We start from the raw sequence: 23,756 nt of genomic DNA, 5'->3' as shown, positions 1-23,756 counted from the left end.
CTTACTGGGTTTTAACATTTTAAAACCTGTTGCATCATTTTTTAACCGGGCCACTTTTCCCCAAAAGCCAGGAGGGGCTCAGTACTACTTTGGGAGTACTGGTGTACATACGCCTGAGGTTACTATACTGTATGCCTACACATGTTATTCCACTCCGCCTGTCACATGGCACCAACATACACATTTTACAGTGGCACACACATTACACTCGCACAGCGAGGCACACGGCACCCTCACCGCACACATACACATACTGCGGCAGTCACAGGGACGGTTGCACACCGTACCTGCATGGCCCGCATCACCGGTGGCAGTGTCTACCTCCCCCCTCATATTATCATAGTATTACCCGCACATGTACTGTTACTGTACTGTGGCCTGGCGATCATCCCGACTCGCGGTTAGGCATTTCGGTATGTTGACCTTTCCATGGGTGGCGGTTTCCTCTTCTGTTAAACCTCCCGGATGCTCAGGTTGTCTTTCACTATGTTTACTATGTACAGATATCGCATGTTACTTCTCTGTCACCTTACATCCCTCTGATTCCCTGTCTTCCCTGTTGTACTTATATGTATATGTGTACATATATTTCTATGTGTGTAATTATATCTATCTCCATATCTGTATATGCACATATCTACATGTCTATATGTATACACCTTGCGGCGAACGTGGCAGCATACAGCAACGCCGTCTGCTGTAGGACCCGCGTAAGGTTCAGGTGTTGGCATTCCATGCTCCGCTGGCTGTTGGGTGTGCAGTGTTTGGGTGCTGCCTATGTTGGAGTCACACATGGGGCAACCCATACGGTACACTTTACAGGTGGCCATGTTTGTGTGCCGTCCATTTCACTGTGTGTGCAGGTAGGGAGGTGTCAGTCCATGGGGCCTACGCTGTCAGAGTATGTGCTATACGTTCCCTCTTTGCCAGGGCATAGGCATATTCGGTACGCCTTCATCTGCCTACTGGGGCTGGCACAGTGTGTTCATGGTCCTGAACCCTCTGTGCCTGGACTGGCCTTGGCAGTTGTGGTGGGCTTTGTGGCCCTTCACCATTATGTCCCTGCAGCAGCTGCTTCCGCAGGATCATATTATGTAGCATGGCACATACTATGAATATGTGGGCACATGTGCCTGGAGAGTACTGCAGGGCTCCACCGGATGTATCCAAGCATCGGAACCGTGATTTCAGCATCCCAAACACATACTCTATGATTATTCTGGTTTGTGCGTGTGCCTCATTATGGCGTTCTTGCATGTGTGTGTGTGTGTGTGTGCATTTCTGATGGGAGTCATCATCCACGGCTCCAGTGCATAGCCAGCATCCCCCACAAGGTGGCCTTGTGGGATGTCCCCCCTGGCGAATACCTGGTACAGCTGTGAGGCATGCCAGATATGGGAGTCGTGGTAGCTTCCAGGGCTGCCAGCACACACATCCATGATAATGCCCTGCGCATTGCACACGACCTGGAAATTGATGGAGGGGAATCCCTTGCGGTTTATGTAGCGTCTACCCTGCTCCCCAGGTGGTGACTTGATTTGTATGTGCGTACAGTCTATCGCACCCAGTACCTCCGGGTATTGTGCCACATGGTGGAAGTGGCGCATATTGCTAGCCAACTCCTCCTGAGATCTGGGGAAGTATATATGCTCATTGGCATGTGGTAACATGGCATCCAGAAACTGGTGTAGTACCCTGGATGCTGATGCCTGTGAGATGCCCATTATATCCCCAGTTGGCCTTTGAAAGGTACCTGTGGCCAGTATTCGCAAGCTTACACATACCTTTGTGTCCACTGGGATGGGCTCCCCTCTGTTGTTTCTTGTTCTCAGGCGTGGCTGGCACAGCTCCACTATTTGCTGTAAAGTGTCCCTATCCATCCTGTAACGCTCTACTATCTCCAGGTCTTGTAGCCCCTGGTAGGTTACCCTTGGTCTGAACACTCTCCTTCTCCTCTGAGGCCTATGGTAGTTGTTGGCACCCTCCTCCACAACTCCGTCTGTCTCTAACACATGCTGATGGATCACGGCCACGGCGGCACCCAACATGTACGTTTTAAAAGTTCCCCGTGTGTTTACACCTGTAGTGCGGCGTTTGGGAATACACGGCTGTGTGTTGTGTGCATTCACACTTTATACTGTTGTGCTGTACACCCGGTGATGTCATAGGGTGTGTCTGTGCGGCCGTATCTGGGGATTATCTTCCGTGTTTTACCGTTGGCACTGCAACACTGTTGCCTTTGGTGTTGCATTACTCTTGCCTGCATTGGATTAGCTTTCGACCTTACCTTACTGTTTCTGCACGTTGCGCCTACTATTTCCTGGCTTGCATCCTGCAGAGCCCTGTCATGTGTAGTTTCTGGGACATGGCATATCGTGCGTTTTGTCTGCCGCCACCGTTATGCTGCCTGTCTACTTGGCTCTGCTGTGTCAGTTCTTCACTCTTTGCAATCTGCTACCTCCCCTACTTTCTTTGCATTCATATGCCTCCCCTATCCCGTTTTGCAGGTTTCTGCATGCAGAGTTGTCAGCTGCCGCCAATTGGCCTTCGTGGGTTGATTACTGTTGATTGCTCATTACTACTCCAATTACACTGCTTCCGCATTTCCTCATATTCTCAGCATCACCTTCCTGTATCTGTTGTTGTTGGCGGGGCGGGCATCACATGACTGGGTTAAGGGAACGTAGTCATCCTCGTGCACATGCATCTCTGCGTGCATTGTGTGCTCTCAGCTCAACTATTTCCCCACACGCCGGTCCTGCTGCTGTGATGTGCAATGTACAGCCCATGTTTGCTGGGCTCCAATGTGCTTCCTCCTACAGTGGCACACCCCTCTGCAGGTGACATGTATTCTCTCTGAGCCACTCCTCGATGTATTACCGCTGCGCCGTTTGGTACAGCCTTACGCGGCGGGGTTTTGCGATTCAGTATTATCTGCCTCATTTGCATGGCATTGACTACTAATTCATAGTTACCGCGAACACTGCCACTCCTTGGCAACCCTTGCACCGTGGATGTGGCTTTCCATGCATACCATGGTGTATTGTGGCTGTGAAGCTGATGTGTATTACACTGCTCTTTTATGACATTTTCATATTATTTCATTGTTTAGCACCTTCCGCGGACATGTCCTGGGGTTCTGCTGTGAGTTTCTGTGGACATACCATTTATGTCATTATTTACATGTTGTGCACGTTTTCTTTTGACATTCTCTGTGTCTTTCGCCATTGGCATGTGGCAACAGTGTGATACCTGACGTTGACAGCCTTCCGTTACTCCTATGTCATGTTTGGGTAAATGTAAACCGGTTTTTTTTGGTTTACATTGCCGTGCCCTTATGCTACGCCTACGCCACTTCGTGGATCGCTATATGCCTTCATTTGCATGGTGCAACACCGCACATGGGGTGTTTAGCATACCTACGCCGGAGGCGGCGCAAATCCAGTGCACACTGGTAGTGCACGTGGAATTGGATCGTACCTGAATCGCTCGGCGGCCATATTTGGCATTGTAACGCCTACACTATGCGTCCGCCTGGCGCAACGTTCATGAATCCTGGGGAACATTTAAAATCTTTTATCAGGTGAATCAAACTCATTTGTAACATTTTTAGAAAGGAATACTTTATTTCAACTTGAAGGAAACTTATCCATTCATCAACCATATGTACCTGGCACTGTTTTTGCATCTTCCTTGAAAGTGATTACAGATAATTCAGTGAAACTGTTACATCTGAGATACGGGGGGAAAATCAAGTATACACACATAAACACACACACACACACACACACACACACACACACACACACACACACACACACACACACACACACACATACACACATACATTGTTACATCAAAGGTAAAAAGTAAAAATTCAGTACATATACATATGTACACATATACACTCTCACAAACGTGTATGTACACACTGCTACATCAAAGGTAAAAGTTAGAAATTTGGTAGACATACAGACACACATTCATTTATGCACAATTACATCAAAGTTAAAGGTTAGAAATTCAGTATGTATACACACACATACACACATGCACAAATAAAGGGTAGGAATTCAGTATCATCAAGCACATACATGTGCCTGTGCACACATAAAGATTGTGAGACATAACTGTGCAAAGAAACCTTAAATGTACATGGGGAAGACAATAACAAACACAAAGTTAAACACAAATTTAAGAAAAACACTAACTACAGGATTCATATATTTATTTATAGGTATTCATTTCATTCAATTTAGGATTATGGGAAGATGGAGCCCATGCCAGCAAACAATTACAATATGTATTTATTTACTTTAATTTATTTAATCCTTGTTGACTGAGTTAGTCCCATTAGGCTAACAGTCTCTTTTCAGGGGTGGCCTGAAGTGGTATTTAAGGGAAATCTGGCAAGAAAATGAGTCAGTAAATGATTGCTGCATAATTACAACCCTACAATCAGGAGGGTTGTGAGATGATTTACTTAAAGAAATGGTGGTGCAGAGTGAGCCAGAAAATGAAGGAGATAGTCCCTGGGGGACGTTATGGGGGAAATACAATCCTGAAGAATAGTGGTGTGATGAAAAAAAACATATGCAAAGAAAGTAAAAGAAGGCAAAAGCAGAAAAGAAGGCAGAAGAAAATGAAAATTGGAAGTACATGGTAAGGATTCAAAGTAAAGAAGATAAATGAACAAGTATGAAGTGTGGGACATTTTAATTACTCCATTGTGTGTAAAAGCACGTGATTAGCATTTATTGCTATTAACAAAGAGACATTTTGTGACATGATACTAGACTGTTTTTCAATGGAAAATTTTCTTGGAGAATACGAATAAAAGAAAGACTGTAAGCCATAGAATCTTTATGTGATAAAAACATTTAACAGGGAAATAGAAAAGAAAAGCCATTTACAATTTCAAACATTGGTAGAAACAGAGATTTTGAAATGCATTTGAAAAGTTTATGTAAAGAAGTACTGGAAATTGTAAAGGTTTATGGCAAAAGGGGTTTATGGACTGGTGGCTGGGACTGTAATATTGTGTTAAAAATAGAAAGAGAAAAAAATGTACATATACCAAGCATGATAAATGTGGAGGGGAATAGGGGTGCCATATAATACTGGGGCAGCCCAAAGCATGTCCTTTTTGTGGAAAAGAAGGACATTCAATAAGTAACTGTGACAAAATAAAATGTTTTATTTGTGGGGAAATGGGACATAATGCAAAAAAAGTGAATTGAAATGGTATAAATGCAACAAAACTGGACATTTATGGATGGATTGCAAATATGAAAATAAGAGTAAGGAAAAGGAAAAAAGAGACGAAAAGGAATAAAGAGAAGACATTTTAGAAGTATTAGAAATAGAAAAAAGTAGATGGGAAAAATAATAAAGAAGACATAGAAGAAGGTTCTGAAATAAGTGATGAACAAGACACAAACTGGAAGGTAGGAAAAGAAAAATATGTTGGTAAAAGGTTAAAAGACAGAAACAGAAAATATAAAGAGATAAGCACACAAGAAATAAAAGAAAGTGGATGAAAAGAATATATATATATATATATATATATATATATATATATATATATATATATATATATTTATATATATATATATATATATATATATATATATATATATATATATATATATATATATATATATATATATATATGTAGAGAGAGAGATAGAGAGAGAAGGGGGTACAGTGCTTGATTCTCAGCTTTGAGAAGGAAATTGGCTAGGCTTAGAATGGCCTATTAAGAAAGAAACCATGAATCTAAGAAAAAGAGAAAATTAAAATGAGTGTTTTCTGTAAAGGTGAATAGTATTAAGAATATGGTAAGAAAAATAGGAATTTTGGAGTGGTGTAATACGTGTGATGTAGCTGGGTCTATATCATATAATTGAAAACACTATTTGTCAAACACTTAGTCAAACACTAACAAGCAAAAACTTTAAATATTGAACAAAACAAATGTTTCAGTGAAAACTTTCCCTAGATTAAAAAACAGTTGGCCAACCCAGCAAGCTACAGAAAAATATCACCAAATAAAACCCATTCTAGTGAGGGGCTATGCCCCCCTCACCCCCTAACTAAATATACCAACTCCAAGTTGGTAGTGCACTACAGTGGGGAAATGGCAAATCCCTGATGATGGCCAACTGGTTATTATTCTAAATGTTTCACTGAAACATTTGTTCGATATTTAGAGTTTTTGCTTATTTGTGTTCTACTAATAAGCGTTCGACAAATAGTGGTTTTGATTATATGATATAGACCCGATGTAGATGTAATGTTATTAGAAGACACAAGATTTTTAACAATGAAAAAGATTATAAGCAGAGAAACTATGTGGAGGAAATATAATCTAGAGTTTGGGAAATGAGAGATGTTCTGGAATAGTCGTATAGAAATACAGTAAAGATATTAGATGTAAGTTTAGCACAAATGGGAAGATTAACAATTGTAGATTTAAAATGGAAAGAACAAGTGCATGGAATTCTAAAATTATATGCTTATACTTAACTATAAGCTTATTTCATCAGGTTTTAGACTATCTAGTGATAAATATGAATATTATGATAACAGCAGACCTTAACTGTGATTTAAGAGATAAACGTAAAAAGAATAAGTTATAAAATTTGGTAAATGAAAATGTTGTGGCAAAAAATTCACGGACTTAACAAAGGTGTGTGTGTGTGTGTGTGTGTGTGTGTGTGTGTGTGTGTGTGTGTGTGTGTGTGTGTGTGTATCATTTTATAGTATCAGAAGGTTAGTTATAGGAGAAGGGGAGGCAGTTGAAACAGAATTTTCTGACCATCTTCCAATATGGCTAGCAATAAAGGAAAACAAGAAATATGTAAAAATAAGCAAAGGAATAAAAAGGATAAATGAGAAATTGTGGAATGAAAAAGGAAAGAGATTATTAATACAGTTATGGAAAGATTATATTACTATGAGAACATTTTATTCAAATTGGTCTGAATGGTGGATATTTAAGTAAAAATATAATTTTTTTTGACAGTGGCAATATGATGTGAGAAAAGTAGAGAAAGAAAATAAAAAAGAACTTATAACAATGCATTGGAAGATTTAGAGCATAATGATAGAAAGTAATTTGACAAAGAAAAATAATTATATGAAAGAAATGAATAAAAAATACAAGAATTGTTATATAAGCAAAGATATTCTTACAAGGAAAAAGAGAAGTGGTATTGAGTTACTTAAGCAGATTAGTAAAGGAAGATTGTAGTGTAATGAGAGAAATAATGTACAAGGAGAAATAGAATAAAACTCAGGAAAATTTATGAATAGTGCTTTGCAATATGTACAAGAAATGGTTAAAAAAAGAAGGTAGTAAAAAAACATGGGAAGTAAAAAAGTTAACAGAAAACAGGAATAAATAGTTAGAAAAGGAGATTTCTTTAAATAAGCTAGATAAAGTATTAGGACCAAGCAAACATAGATAAGGCTGCAGAATCAGATAGAAGAGGGCATGAAATGTATACAGTTTTTTAAATATTTTGAATGAATGGTTAAATAAGGGTTTTCTGTATAAAGAATTATGTAGTGGAATACTTAAATTCATATGGAAGAAGGAAGATAGAAGACAATTAAAAATCTGGTATCTGATAGTATTGAATAATAATACAAAAGAGATTTGAAACTAAAATGGAAAATATTATTGAAGATAGTAAGCATATAGTATAAAGGGGAAGGGTCGTCAAGAATTATTAATGATAGAGAAATTGTGGATGATATTATGAATAGAAAAGAAGAAGTAAAAATCATAATAGGAGACCTTAAAAAGGGCATTTAACACAAATGGACATGAAAGCTTATGGATAATAATGAAAAAATATATATGTGAGAAAGTTAGAAAATTATGTATGTCAGCATATAGTATTAAGGCTCTTTCAAGTCCCCTGCTTTAAAACCCACTTTGGCATGGTTTTTGCGCTTGTTTCCGACTCAGCAAAGCTCCTCGTGGTCCTGCAGAGTGGTGCTAGCAGCAGAGTGATGAAAAAGAGTGACTACTACCTGATTTAAGTATTCTTTACTGCCTTTATATTAGTGACTGCATATTCTTGCCGAAAAGCGAATTTGTAACTGCTGTACTACTTCAATAAGCTTGTTATTGCATTTTTGCTTACCTGCACTTTAAAGTCATTTTTATTGTTTAATTTAACTGTTGAGGCTACCCACTCAAGTGTGCTAGCCTGTGAAAAGCATTTACTGTGTTTTCCTGCTATCTGTTATTGTCTTAAAAAAAAACAAAAAAAAAACAAAACAAAAAAATATATCCTTGTTTCCCGCATTTTCTGAGCTAGAATAGTCCTGAATTCAGGTTTTGCTGTATTCTGGGCTTTAGTACAAGTTCCTGTGTTGCCCATATCCTTACTTGGTAGAAGGAAGCTTCTCTGTTCACCAGTGACAGTGGGGAGCTTTGAGCAGCCTATCTGTCCCTGAAGGAGTGGTCTCAGCCCAGAAACTAGTTGTTTATTGGCCATTCTGGGCTAATTCCTAGCTCTTTCAAGTCCCCTGCTTTAAAACCCGCTTTGGCACGATTTTTGCGCTTGTTTCCGACTCAGCAAAGCTCCTCGTGGTCCTGCAGAGTGGTGCTAGCAGCAGAGTGACAAACAAGAGTGACTACTACCTGATTTAAGTATTCTTTACTGCCTTTATATTAGCGACTGCACATTCTCGCTGAAAAGTGAGTTTGTAACTGCTGTACTATTTCAATAAGCTTGTTATTGCATTTTTGCTTAATTGCACTTTAAAGTTGTTTTTATTGTTTAATTTAACTGTTGAGGCTACCCACTCAAGTGCACTAGACTGTGCAAATCATTTATTGTGTTTTCCTGCTATCTGTTACTGTCTTAAAAAAAGAAAAAATATATATATATATATCCTTGTTTCCCACCTTTTCTGAGCTAGAATAATCCTGAATTCAGGTTTTGCTGTATTCTGGGCTTTAGTACAAGTTCCTGTGTTGCCCATATCCTTACTTGGATAGGAGGAAGCTTCTCTGTTCAACAGTGAGAGTGGGAAGCTTTGAGCAGCCTATCTGTCCCTGAAGGAGTGGTCTCAGCCCAGAAACTAGTTGTTTATTGGCCGTTTTGGGCTAATTCCTAGCTCTTTCAAGTCGCCTGCTTTAAAACCCACTTTAGCATGGTTTTGCGTGATTTTGCGCATAGCGCAGAATCGGGCAGTGCCACTTAAACAGATTTAAACTATTCCCGGCTCCACAAAGTCTGCTCTTCACTTTTTCCCTTAGAACTGTTCTAAATCTCAAAGTAAGCACTCTATTATCATCTAAAGCCCTGCACTTGCTCTTATAAGTAATCATATAAGTAAACACTAGTAAACTAAAGCTCTACACCCTCTTATACTCCTTATAAGTACTTGGCTCCCTATTGGTCCTTTCTGAGCAGTCAAAAAAGCAGTTCCTTATACTATTCTGGCATGTCCAAAAGACAGTTTTGGGTTTATTCTCCAGTCCTGCTGGTGAATCTGGGAATCTTGAGGCAATGCTACAACTGCGTTATGTACACAGACCATCCTCTCCTCCTCCCAACAAGCTCAAATATACGTGAGAGATGCAACTATATAGCCAAACTGGAGGCTGAGCTCTCTCAACCTAGTACTGGCACAGTCAGTCAGGAGGAGAAGGTAACCACACACACCACATTTCCAGTCTCACATAGACCTATTGCATCAGTAAACCAAACACATAAACACACAAAAACATACTCGGGGGCTCTAAATAAAAATCTTCCAAAGCAGCAGAGACCTCCAAAGCAGACATCCAAGCAACTGCAAACCCACAACAATACCCACGTATCACATAGTTCACAAAGTCAGTGTGCCACACAGTCACAGCCCTTAAGGCTAAACAACACACCTAATACACTTGTAATAGGTGACTCTATTGTCAGACACACTGACGTCCCACTCACCAGACTGAACAAGGAGAAGGTCACTGTAAGCTGCCTGTCAGGTGCCAGGATCCGCCACATAACACAAGCACTCAGGTCACTCCAAAGCAAGTACAAATATGACTCCATCATTGTCCATGCTGGTGTGAATGACCTGAGACGTACCTCCCTGGACTACATGAAAAGAGACATAGAGGAGCTCTCTGATCATGTAGCCCAGGCCGGTATGACACTGACCTTGAGTAGCATCTTACCCTCACCAAGAATTATGCCACAGTATAAAGACAAAATGATCAATTTTAACAATTGGCTAAAGTATTGATGTCATTCAAAGGGGATCCAGTGTCTGTCAGCCTGGGATGACATGTTCGACAAGCCACGTTGCTTCGCTAGGGATGGCTTGCACCTGTCACCCCTGGGCTTTTGAATACTGGCTAAGGCTCTTGCCACTCCCATAGTGCCTTTTTTAGGCAAGGCTGAAAAGACAAACCCACCTCCGTAATCAGCACAAGGAAAAAAAAATTAAGGGTAATGCTGCTCAACGCCAGAAGTCTAAACCTCAAGATGCACGCACTCGAGACTCCTCAGTATGGAGAATATCGATATCTGTGCAGTAACAGAAACCTGGTTCAAGGCTCCCGAGAGCACCCTAGCACTACCAGGTTATACCTCATACCATGCTTTTTGGCCCCAAAACTCGGACCGAACCACAAAAGGAGGGGGAGTATCCATATTCATCAAAGATACCCACACCTACAGGTTAGTGGCACTGCACAAACCATCGGAGACCATCCATGTGCAACTAACAGTGGGCAAAACTGCTTTTCAGTTTATAGCCTGCTACAGACCACCCTTCCAAACTCAGGAACCCCACACAGCTTTCCTGAGAACACTGGAGAATATGAAGGTCTCTCCAAACACCATAATATTGGGTGACTTCACCTACCCAAACATTCACTGGGAAAACTACTCAAGCCCCAACACACTCGCCCAACGGTTCCTAGAATTTATAAACTCAAATGCTATGGAACAACTGGTCACCACTCCCACAAGAGGGGAAAACATATTGGACCTGGTCATCACCAACATGGGGACTCTATGTTCCACACCAGAGTATACCTCTCATTGGTAAGATCAGACCATAAATTAATCTCACTGGACATCCATATCCCGTCCCCACCCCCAGACAAGGAAACCACAGTGAAGAATTTCTCAAAAGCAAACTTCACACTGCTCAAAACCGAAGTGGAATCCTTCAAAGCCCCCGGGCCAATGGAAAATACTGCCCAAACCACAGAATCATTTACAAATGCATTCTGTGGACACCTACAGGAATGCATGGATCATGCTATCCCAAATAAAAGTAAGACTCACTCCTCCAAAGGCAGGAGACCTGTCTGGTGGACCCCGGCCATAAATAAGTTATACAACAGAAGGAGGAAGCTACTACATGATAGAGCAAAATCCCAAAAAGGGAAGGCATCTCTGATCAGTACTAGCAAAAAAATACGATCCCTCATAAAATCATCTAAGGCCAGCTTAGAAAGAAAAATTGCACAAGATGCTAAAGATAATCACAAGGCCTTCTTTAGTTATGTCAGGAATCTGGGTGGAAACTCCCAGATATGCTCTGAGTTAGTGCAAAATGACAATAAATACACTGATCCCACAGACATTGCCAACATCCTGACAGACAGGTTCAGTGCAAACTTCTCCCCCCCTTCCCCCCCAAAAGAGCAAATGTCTATCCCATCAGAATGTAGCCTTCCTGACATCACAGATGCACAGGTGAGAGCTTCCCTCTCCAAAGCAAAAAACACAGCATCAATGGGACCGGACGGTGTCCCAGGCTGCTTTCTACATGAGCTCCAAGAAGAACTGAACCCTCACATAAAGTCACTGTTTAATCTCAGCCTTACTACAGGATATGTACCCAAGGAATGGCATACAGCAACAGTGGTCCCACTCCACAAAGGTGGTGCCATAACGGACCCCGGAAACTATCGCCCTATAAGACTGACTAGTCTGGTCTGCAAAGCTATGGAGCGCATCATCATGTTACTCATAAACAAAGACATCAGAAACCTCCAGACACTGAATCCTACCCAATTCGGCTTTGTTAAGGGCAGATCTTGCCTCTTGAACCTGGTCAACTTCTTTGAAACAGTTACCAAGGCCGTAGATGAAGGGAAGGTAGTCCACACAGCCTACCTGGACCTCACAAAAGCCTTCGACACAATACCCCACTCGGGCATCATAAATAAGCTCACCAGCCTAAATATCAACCCCTATGTCACAAGATGGGTTGCAAACTGGCTCAGGGATAGAACCCACATGGTTAGAATTGTAGGTGCCATGTCAGACTCTAAACCAGTTACAAGTGGCATCCCACAAGGCTCAATTCTGGGACATCTCTTGTTCAGTATATATTTCTCTGAGGTACAGGCTAACACGGGAGGACTATGGCTGACCAAGTTCGCAGATGACTGCAAACTGGGTGCCATAATCGACTCTCCAGCTGACACAAGCATCCTCCAAAAGGGTCTCACAGAGATGGATAACTGGTGCCAGAACCATGGCCTGAAGCTAAATGCCAAAAAGTGCATAGTCATCCCCTTTGGGAAAAACAATGTGCCCACAAATTACCACATAGGTGGTAATCCATTAAGTACGGAAGAAGTAATTAGGTATTTGGGGACCCAAGTAGATAGTAATCTCTCCTTTGACAATCACATTGCCAAAGTGGTTAGAAAGACCTTCTATATAGCCCACCTTATCACAAAAGGGTTCACATCTAGATCAAGAGATGTCATTGTGCCTCTCTACTCATCACTCATCAGGCCCATAATTTAATACAATGCCCCGTTTGGGATGTACCTTACCCGACACCTGCAGCAACTGGAAAGACCCCAGAAGTACCTCACCAAGAGGATCAAGGGACTCAAACAGATGCCCTATGCAGTTCGGCTAAAGAAACTCCAGCTCTACTCAGTTGCTTACCACCTACTCAGAGGCGATCTGTGCCTGACATATAAAGCCATGTCCAACCCAGAATTAATGGACATGCTCCACCTCAGGAAATCCAAATCCCTCAGAGCTACATGCTCCAGGGACTTAAACCTCAGCACAGAAATCAATAGGACATGCTGGAAGGACCGATTCATATCCCAGAGGCTCCCCTCACTCAGAAACAAAATCCCAACCCATGTTAGGCAGAGCCCCTCACTGACCCTCTTCAAGAGAAATCTTGATGAGTGGATGGGAGATCGTAAGTTTACCCCTGGGATCTTCTGTGTCCCTGCTTGACAGAGGCACAGTAAACTAACCTTAAAAGGGCTACCTTCTGTGACCTACTATACAGAGGCACAGTCAACTAATCTAAAAGGGTGGCGAAAGCCAAACACAGTCTGGCTAGGTTTATAAATGCCCTAGGGCAGAAAGCCTAGTATCAGCCTATGAATCTATGAACCTATAAATAAAAATATTTGTAAATGGCTGATTAAGCCAAGAGGCAAATATGAAGAGTAATGAAAGACAGATGTCCAGTGAGCTGTATACTTTTTGCAGTAGTTATAAATGTGATAGTATGTGAAATGAATTACAAAATGATGGAGGCAGGGTGTATAACACCTGAAGTGTTAAGAAATCCAGCTCTGTTAACTATGCATATGAAGTTATAATAATTGCAAAAAAAAAACAACATTTGAATAAAAGAAGTAATATTTTGCACAAATGAGTGTCTAGAGGTGATAGAAATGGCTTTAAGTAAAGAGAAAAGAAAAGGTTTTGGTGACATAGTAAAGATAGGAGGTATATATATTTTATAGTAAATTAAATTTCTGTGTTAGATATAACATTTGGGAATCAAGATGTAAGTAGAATTCAATGGGAAAAAATAAAATAGAAGAAATAAAACAAACCTGTTTTTTTTCTGGAGAACATATATATTATCATTCGGAAAAAAAGGCTTAGTTGATAAATTTGGTATTGATGGAAATAGCATATTTAGTAAGTGTATTTATGTTGCCAACAGTATTTGAAAAGGAATTATTGCAGATATTTTTTTTTCATTTATATGGGGCTCTAGATTAAACTCAGTACAAAGAGATGTTTTGTATGCAAATAAAGAAAAAAGTGGTTTAGGGTTAATTAACTCAGTTGTATATGCTGCTTCATTACATTTGTACAAAGTGTTAATGTGGATACATGAAAAAGATGAGAGATTAGTAATAAAATTGTATAAATATAAGTATGATAAATTTTGGGGTACGATAAAATAGTGAAAGAGAAAAGAGTATACAAGGGAAGAAATAAAATGTTACCATGAAAAATATTTTTTGTGGAAAATAAAAATTGATAATATAGTATGGTATAAAAATGCAATGATAAGACATTACTATGTCTAACAGATAAAACATTAAAGCTATAAAAATAAAAAGCAAATGGTGCAGTATCAAGATTTTTTTGTGGAGAAATGTTAATATATAAATTGCCAGTAAAAGAAAATATACCATAAAAAAAGAACAGTAATAGAATATGTTTACATTACAACTACAGAACATATGGTTCTGAAATGTAAAAGAGTAAAATAGTTATGAGGAAATCCGTGTAAAGAAGATTTTTTTGAAAGATATACATGAAATGGAAAAAATAAACATGGTTATGATTAAATATGGATATTATAAAACATTTTAGAAGAATAGATAAAAGTTAATTTATGTTATATGAGTTATATGGAATGAAAGAATAAATGAAACTATGTTTAATGGTAAATGGATTTTAGCAACAATATTAAGTAAAATCAGGTGGTGGTTATGGGTCTAATAAAGATGAAAATTTAGTATGATTGTATAAACAGATTTGTGTATTTCTATATTTGTACATTTGTAAATATATGCAAATATGTCAATATTTTATAAAAGTTATTTTGTATATAAAGAAAAGACCCCTACTCTAGGGGGCAGACCTAAAGCAGACAACTAATCTTTGTCCTCAGAGAAGTGAAGTATTTCTGATGCATAATTGACTCGATTCCATTTAGCATTGTTAGTTTAAAGCACGACCAGTTTGTGGTGATGATGATGATGGCTAGCAGGTACTTAGCTCATGACCCGGGAACTCTGATTTCTGTTATAAGGATCATTATGCAGGAATTAATAAAATGTATAAGATAAAAATGGAGGTGAATGACAGTCCTTAAGCAAGTATTTCTCTAGCAGTTGAACACTGCTGGAAGTGTGAGACTGAGTCTGATGAAATTCCATGAGAAGGAGCCTGAATGTAAGAAAAAAAACAGCCATGTGCTCAACTTTTTAGTTGCAGTCCAAGGCCAAGGCCAAAGTGGACGGCGGATGCAGTAGCACTGAATAATTTATCAGTCATTTTTCTAGGCTAAAATCACAATTAATATCAACAATGTATAATTTTCTGGATTTTTCATTGTGTATTTTGTTGATACTAAATTATCGATTGCTTCAAATTTTTATATTTTTACATAAATGAAAAATAAATTAGAAAACTTTGAAATAATAAGGGTTCCTATTATATAATCAAAGACACAATCCTTCGAATGCATCTTGATCGAACTTGAAAGCACAAACCAGCAAAATAACAAAACTACATATAAGTGATTTCTTTCCTTGGGAAAGAAATCACTTGGCCATCTCCGTTACTTTGCCGTTTTCCTCACTGTAGTGTGATCTCAAAGTTGATATATTTAAGTAGGGGGGGGGTGAGGGGTGAAGCCTTCCACTTTATGTAATATTTTGAAGTTTTTATTTTTTTTTATTATTTATTTATTTTTTTTGTGGAACAGCAATCGCTATTCCAAGTGTTTGGGATTGTAAACTCTCACTTACATGGGGTCAATTTTTAAGTGTTCACTGATTTAATATAGAACCAAATAAAAATCTCTGTTATAAGCTTTTGAAATTACATTTGAATTGTATGCCACTTTATGTGGAATTTCTATAGGTATCAGATCCCTCCAAAAGATTATCAAATTATGTACTTGTTTTGCTTATTGGAGAACCATGACACTGACAACTGTGAACATTATACCACATTTAATAAAAAGTTCTTTACTTTATACCAATTGGGCATTAGTCAGTACCTGTAACATCTTTTATATGGATAATAACTTTCCATTTTGGGTGCCAGCAAAGATAGTAGTTAGTATACACAGCCTAAGCACAGAGGCTGCAACATATATAGACTTAGAAACCAGTGTTTGTTAACATCCATTTTCACTGCAACAGGAATCCTCTTTTCTGGAGCAAACCTTACATTGTCATAATAGTTTGTATCAGTCTTTTGCTATATTGTAAACTCTTGTAACACAGTAGTCCTCAGTCTACTCATTAAACAGCAATTCGTTCACATGTGGGGGAATTACTCTGACCAAGTAAAAGCAACCAAGAATCTTTTAAAGATAAAGTTTGTAGAAACCAAAAACTGTTTCTCTATCTGTTGAAAGACCAATATGACAACAATAGTCTGGTATTAGAAATAATAAAGTCTCTGTATTAAATTCTTATGCTTAATGTTTGGTTTATTTTACAAAATAATCAAAACAGAAGATATTTTCTGCTTATAGATTTGGGTAAGGGATAAACAAAAAAACAGATCAACAGTTTACATATACTGCTATATATCATTTCAAGACTCCAATGTGTACCATAATGCAGTTCAAAAGAAGGAAGTAAACAAATAGAACCAGGATAACAATCCAAAACTCTTTCCAGCTTAGATGGATTAACATACTGTAGAAATAGTTGATTCCAGTTTACAACAGGCTTCTTTCTATCTTTAGGTCATTATACTCCTTTTCCAACTTCCACAGAATTAAAAAACCAACAGGCTTACTTCATAAGGCCAGAATACTACTTCTAATTTCTTTAGTTACACTTCCCCACTCTGATATCTTAATTGAGTCCTCTCTAATCCATTCCCTATGACTCTGGAATCAAACTCTCTGCATTACTAGCACTCCTAACATGCAGTTCAAGTCGGTCTGTTCCTAGTTAGTTACATAGGTGTCTGGATTCCTTCGAAGCTTCCTTTTTGCAGAGTACTCTTTGTACTTATCTTCAGTAACTGGTCTCCTGGGAAACACCACCCTACTTTTTGTATGTCTTTGTGTATGTAGATAACATCCCTATGTACCATCTAGGTGCTGTCACCAAATTATTATGTATGCATGCATACACACACACATATCTACATATATATATTTATATATGTGTGTGTGTGTGTGTGTGTGTGTGTGTGTGTATATATATATATATATATATATATATATATATATATATATATATATATATATATATATATATATATATATATATATATATATATATATGGTTGTACTTGATTAGACCGAAAGGACACTTAACTGAAACTTCCATTAACGAGATAACATCTTTGAAGCTTCAAAAAACAAAGCTTCAGATTACCAAATTTCTTTACAAGGAATGGAGCTGCTTGTCCAAAATGGGGAAATTTTCCCTTTTCTCCATTGTAGTGCAATCCCGGAGTTGGTATATTGAGTTGGGGGGGTGAAGGGGTATAGCCCTCCCACCTGGGTGGGTTTAACATACTGCAGTGTGTTTTTCCATTGCATGTTGGCCAAGTGGCTGCATTCTCTGTAAAGAAATACAGTAATGTAAAACTTCAGTTTTTTTGAAAATTCTTAGAAGTGTTTCATTAAAGTAAATTTCAGTTAAATTTTAAGTGTCCTTTTGGTCTACTCAAGTAGATTCATATATATATATATATATATATATATATATATATATATATATATATATATATATATATATATGGGTCTACTTCATAACACTGAAATTTCATAACATTGAATTTCATAACATTGAGACCATAACATCGAAAATTCAAAACACTGAAAACCCAAAACATTGAAAACTCAGAACATTGAAAGTGTGCTTCATAACATTGAAAACTACATTGCACAAGTAAATAATATCACCTCCACCTACAACAACACCTAACTAACTAACACACTTTCTACTATGTTTCTGCAGGGGTGCAAGACCCCACACCCCCCATAAATTAAATATGCCAAATCCAAGATCGCACTACAGTGGAAAAAAGCTAATTTCCTAACTTCAGTGTATGGTGATAGCATCTAGCTATCAGCCCTAACTCCCACAAGCCCAATCATACTGAACCACCTGACTCTAGTAAACTGTATAGACTTATTAGAGCTGTAACTCTAACACTAAAATCCCACCCAGTCCTTAATTCTAATTTCAGTCCTTGCTCCCCAATCTTAATTCAAATCTCCCCTACCACTCTGTCAACCTAAGGTCTCTAATCGCTGTCTAACCCTAAAACCCCCTTCATGCTCCCTAAACCTAAAGTCCCTTACCACTCCCTAAACCTAAAACTCTGTTCTCACAACCTTAAACTAAATTTCCCAGTAGGTGCTCCCTAGATCTAAAACTTGACTTCTGCTGCCTAACCCTAAACCCTTATGCCAGTCCCTAAACCTAAACCCTCCTCCTGCTTCATAACCGTGAAACTCCTTTCCCACTCTCTAAGCCTTATTCCTCCTCCTGGCTTTGTTTAAAATTGAAGCTGCATTCCCACCTCTCTCCAAATACTTCCCTAAAGCTACAACACTTACCTTGCTTGAATTTGAATATTGGGCAAGGTACAACAGCTCTGCTCTCTCCTCAAAACTGCTACACCTCACCCAAAACTATTATTCAAGTTTTAGCATGAGCTACAATTCATATGAGCTGTAAGAAGCTCAAATCCCTGGCTACTAGATTGTGGTCTCTGAGCAGCTGAGACTTGGGTGCTTGTAGCAGACCTACATTCTTCAGGGCTAGTATCTGCTTCACGGTGTTTAAAATGCTTTTTTCCTTTGAAAATGTAAAAATACTTTATTATTATCTTACAAAGTGCATCTTGATAAATTACTTGAAGCTAAAGTCAGGTACATTCACCGTTTCACTCTAAATAATACCCCTGATTGGTTTCTCACAAAGAAGGAGCAAAGAATGCAAGTAATGTGATATTACAACTGTAAGAGAAAGTGTATAATCTGTGATTATGGAAAATAACTCATCATTAGAAATCATATTTATGATATAAAAACGAATATAAGTAATAGAAAACCACACTGACTTTTTTATTTTAGCAAATGCCATATTCAATAGATAATTAATATTACAGGTACAAAATACAACTTTACTTATATATATATATATATATATATATATATATATATATATATATATATATATAGATAGATAGATAAACAAACAAATAGACAGACAGACTGACAGACAAATAGACAAGCAAACTGACAGGCAGGCTGATAGGCAGATAGGCAATATAAATCATATTTATAGTTTAAGAAAAATATATATGTAGTAATGAGAAAATCACTCCCTGCTTTTTTAGTTTGGAAAATGCCAAATTCTTTAGATAATTAAAATTGGAGATGCAAATATAACATTACATATGTAGATGATACAAGTAGATGGATAGATAGATAGATAGATAGATAGATAGATAGATAGATAGATAGAGAGGCAGACAGACATATAGGCTCACATAAAAAAGGTATTTAGTAAATCTACAGCTATAATTATTTTAATTTTTATACATCACCAGAACTGAATATCATCATCTTTTTGATTTGGGGCTATCCAAGTCACTTCAACGTTACTTTTCTTGATGTCAGATGTGTGACTTACAGCAGAATTCTGTAACATAAACAATAGTATATATTTCATTATTTTTATCAGTACTCATCTTATGAGAGTGGTGTTACATAGTTTAGATTTTTTAATAATAGTGCAAGTTCCAAAAAATATGAGTTTTATAGCAAATAAGAGTACAAACATTTCTGTGAAATGTACAACAAAGTGAAAGTATGGCTCCTGAAAATAGACAATACATTTTTTAAATGCTGACATCTATTCATATTGTGTAAAGTAACAAACTGCTCATGACATGAAGCATGTATCATTATTTGATAAGTGCATCATTTTGTTTGTAGTAAGCTGTGGTAAACTATATATTTCTGTTTACTGTTTGTGAAATGGATGGGGAGGCAGTGAAACCAGAAGAAAGTCTTTACTGGGAATGGATTGATATAAGTTTAGTTCAGAGAAGAAGAAGAACATTTGTGTCAGCTCTGTTGGCATAGAGGGTTAGTGCCTCTGACCATGACCCAGTTTACCTAAAATCAAAAAGCAGCTTTTGACATCAGTTAGAGCTGGTATGGTGAGGGTGTGCTCACTCATCCTGGGAGGGAGGAAGGGATAGATGGGTACTGCTCAATGCCACAATGGTCCCTTGAAGGAAAGGTAATGCTGCAAGGGGTGCTGGTAAGGTGCTTAGCCACCAATATCCTTTATCTTAGTTCTCATCAAAAGTAAATGGGAGAATGCACTTGCATCAGGAGAACTGTGGTGGTCTCCACGGTGATGTGAATTGCTCATCTTCCTGCCCAGAATAATGGTTCAGTCCTCTCAAAATTATACCCACATTGCCAGGATGATGGTGAGGGCATAAGTCACCCTCATAGCTGTCTGAATGATAGCTTCACTGAACAGCTCGTGCTCTCCCATGTTAAGGATGCCCAGTACAACTGGATGAATGGGGAGAGGGTGACTAGGGAAGGCTTCGTGTTCAGCAGAAAAAAGTAGAAAAATTTCCTACAAAAAAAAAAAAAGAAAAAAACTTATAAATGAACTTCTATAAGTGACTACAAACAATTAAAAATACAATTTTAGGTCTTTCTATACCTAAATGTGCACTACAAACATATTCTGCCTTTTGTGCTGGCATATCAAGTGCTGGAAAGCAGTATCAAACATGTAAATAAGTTAGCGGAGCTCTTTGAAACAACCAAACTAAAAGCAACTTACAAAATTTGAATGCTGCATAATATTCATGGTGCAACAATTCCACAGGTGTTTGTCTTAACAGATTGCTCAGACAGTCTTTTGCAGTACAGTAATCTAGTCATTATTAGTAAGAAAATACCCTTAGTCAATTTTATTCTTATTGTGGAAAGATGCAGGGTTGGCCTTATGCACAGACGAAATAGACAACTGCCTAGGGCATCTTGCTTGTAGGGGAGTCTTCCTTCATTTACTTATTTATTTATTTTTAGAGGAATGTTTCTTTATTGTAAAACATACATAAATAAAGTCCCTTTGGAGGAGAAATGTAATTGTGGAGAAGAAAACATTCCAGCAGAGAGGGGTGGTTCTCTACTCGACTTGACTCTAGTCGACTTGACATTCAAGTCAAGTCAAGTTACACTATGTTCATCACCTTAAATGTTGCAATGTCATGGGAGTGCAAACCTTTCAAGGGTCAGCTGTAGGCACAAAAGCACTTGAAGGATTTTTTAACAATGACTCACAATGGGAGAAATACAGTATAAGGAAGAGAGGCAGAGACATTCTGCAGAATTGTGGGCAGAGAGGAGAAGAATGGTGTGGTGTTGGTGGGAGAGGTTATATTACTATTTTTACTGCTGGCAGTGATCAAATATTTTGGGTAATATTTCAGACATATTTTATGTTGACAGTTGAGATTAGAGGAATGGCGCTGCGAGATGTTTTGTTTTTACAATGATGCTGGCAGTAATCAACTAGATATTTTAGGCAATATTAATCTGGCTTTGTGAATTGTGTGGGGCAGCTTGGACTGGAATACTGTAATGCATGGCAAATTGTGTGGACTGTGGAGGCATTCATCTCAATCTCATAGCAAAAAATCTAGACAAAGCCTAAAAGTATGGAGAGACATAGCTCAAAAAAATTGGAACAGATTTTAAATATTGCTGTTATAAATGTAGAAAGTTTCTAGAATTACAGAATTTGGGTTAGCATGCATTTTCTGAGTCTGAAACTGAAATGTATGGCATTATTTAGTGATGTCAATCCTCAGTGATTTGCCAAAAAAAACACATTTTATAAGGAACAGATCAAAACATGAGGCAAAAAAATGGACACTCTGGGAAAATATGGACAGTTGAAAGGTATGTGTGGAGGTAAAATAATATTACATAGCCATCAGATGTTGTGGCTATAACTGCTGGGTAGGGATAGGGGTTGGCTTGATGAAAGTAAATAACCATCTTTTTATTTGAAGAATAACAGAGAACACTGGGCATTGTGAAAGTACTGGTCAAGAATGCAGATGCCAGTAAATAAATACACATCAGTTAATATTTTTTTACACTTAAAAATTCGTAAAATAACGGGTATCCCTTCAACATGCATTTCTGAATATTATGAAGTAAGAAACATTAATAACTATCTTTATTGACTGATTAATCTTCAGTGATTTACCACAAAATAAAAAAAAATGAGGGACAGGGCAAATAATATGAACAAAACTGGGTTTGTTAAAAGTTAAGTTAATAGAGCAACAGGTTTCTCATCAACATATATTTCTGAATGCAAGCAAATATGATTTACAAGGGAAAAGACAAAAAATATGAGACAACATCAGGGACATTTAAGTTAGTACAGCAGCAGATTGTCCATCAGCATGCATTTTCTGAATGATAAGAAGGATGAAGCTCTAATGTCTGACATTACTGATCAACTGTAATCCTCGGTAGTTGACCAGAAAATCAAACATTTTATGAGGGATTCTCCAATTTAAAAATGTTTTATAAGCACTTAACGTGATAAATTGATTAGTGTCAGATAGCAATATATATTTTTTAATTTGCTTGCAGTGGTATATTGTGTAATGTTATTTTTCATAAAATACTGTTTGCGCTAAGGTTGACAATGTTATGACAGCAGCATGCAGCTGCCAAACTACGCTACTGCTGTGACATCATAAGCAGTATGCAAACAAGCTGCCGCAGTCCAGTGATTTCCATTATAGCAGTCATTTGCTCAGTTTAAACAGTCACTATCTAGCTTAGCAGGAATAGTGTGCATTTGTGATAAGTAAGATGGACTACTGATATGTACAGACAGAGTAGGTATAATTGTTGTGGCTGTGTTCTGTGGAAGAAAATGACAAGCTGTCTGCTGATTTTTGCTTATTGTTTTGGTTTTGCAGGACTAATATGATTATGTGAACCAACATACAATATTTTACTATGTAGCAACTGTTTGGAACAAATGTGAAATACATTACCTGGTTATCCTTTTTTATCACAGTCAGACATCTAAATTGTACACAGAAGTGGATATAACTGCTTCCTTTAGAGTTGTCTCAATGAAAGTAACTTGCTCAGTGTTAACAGTCACCTGTCAAAAGTTAAGGAATAAGTGCATCACAGAATACCCAGACCCTCAGACCTTCTAGGGGCTGGTGGCCCACACACACCAAGCCTGTGTAAGTGGATTTTTACTTGGGCTTAATAATCACCTCTGCTATGATCCCCTCTAGTCTAAAACTAGCCATGCAAACAGGTGTACAGAAAAGGTCTATGTACTTGTGTGGGAGGCTGAGGACAATGTCATTACTATTTTAGCATCCCTCCAAAACCTCAGAGATCACTTTATCTAGTGTTGGGCTGGGGACAGTGTGGTCATTATTTTTTTTAACTCCCCTCACAAACTTTAGAGGGTCACTATAGCTTGTATAGGAATGCTGTATTGTCTCTAGAAGTAAAAATTTGAAATTCTGTCATAATCTTTATTATCTTTCATTTACCTCAGAAACATCTCTTGCATATTACAAGTGACTATCATCTGGGGGGGGGGGTAAATAAGCATGTTGCTTATATATGTCTGACAGCAAATATGTTATGCTCTGTTTCTTTTTCCACTTTTGATCTAGTCTTGACATCAGAAC

General features: G+C 38.1%; 1 protein-coding gene across 1 annotated transcript in view; it reads right to left on the bottom strand.

The window, feature by feature from the left end:
* The window catches only part of LOC122814206 (putative ferric-chelate reductase 1), a 183,975-nt gene that overhangs the window by 36,504 nt on the left and 123,715 nt on the right, over positions 1-23,756 (bottom strand). Inside the window, exon 4 of the mRNA XM_044086810.1 lies at positions 19,584-19,678. Within this exon, the coding sequence (XP_043942745.1) occupies positions 19,584-19,678 (95 nt within the window). The remainder of the gene's footprint in view (positions 1-19,583; positions 19,679-23,756) is intronic.

The sequence above is a fragment of the Protopterus annectens genome, chromosome 10.part0 (assembly GCF_019279795.1).
Source record: "Protopterus annectens isolate FY-2018-M chromosome 10.part0, PAN1.0, whole genome shotgun sequence".
In the NCBI taxonomy this organism is placed as follows: domain Eukaryota; kingdom Metazoa; phylum Chordata; order Ceratodontiformes; family Protopteridae; genus Protopterus; species Protopterus annectens.
This window is presented reverse-complemented; position numbering and strand designations above follow the sequence as displayed.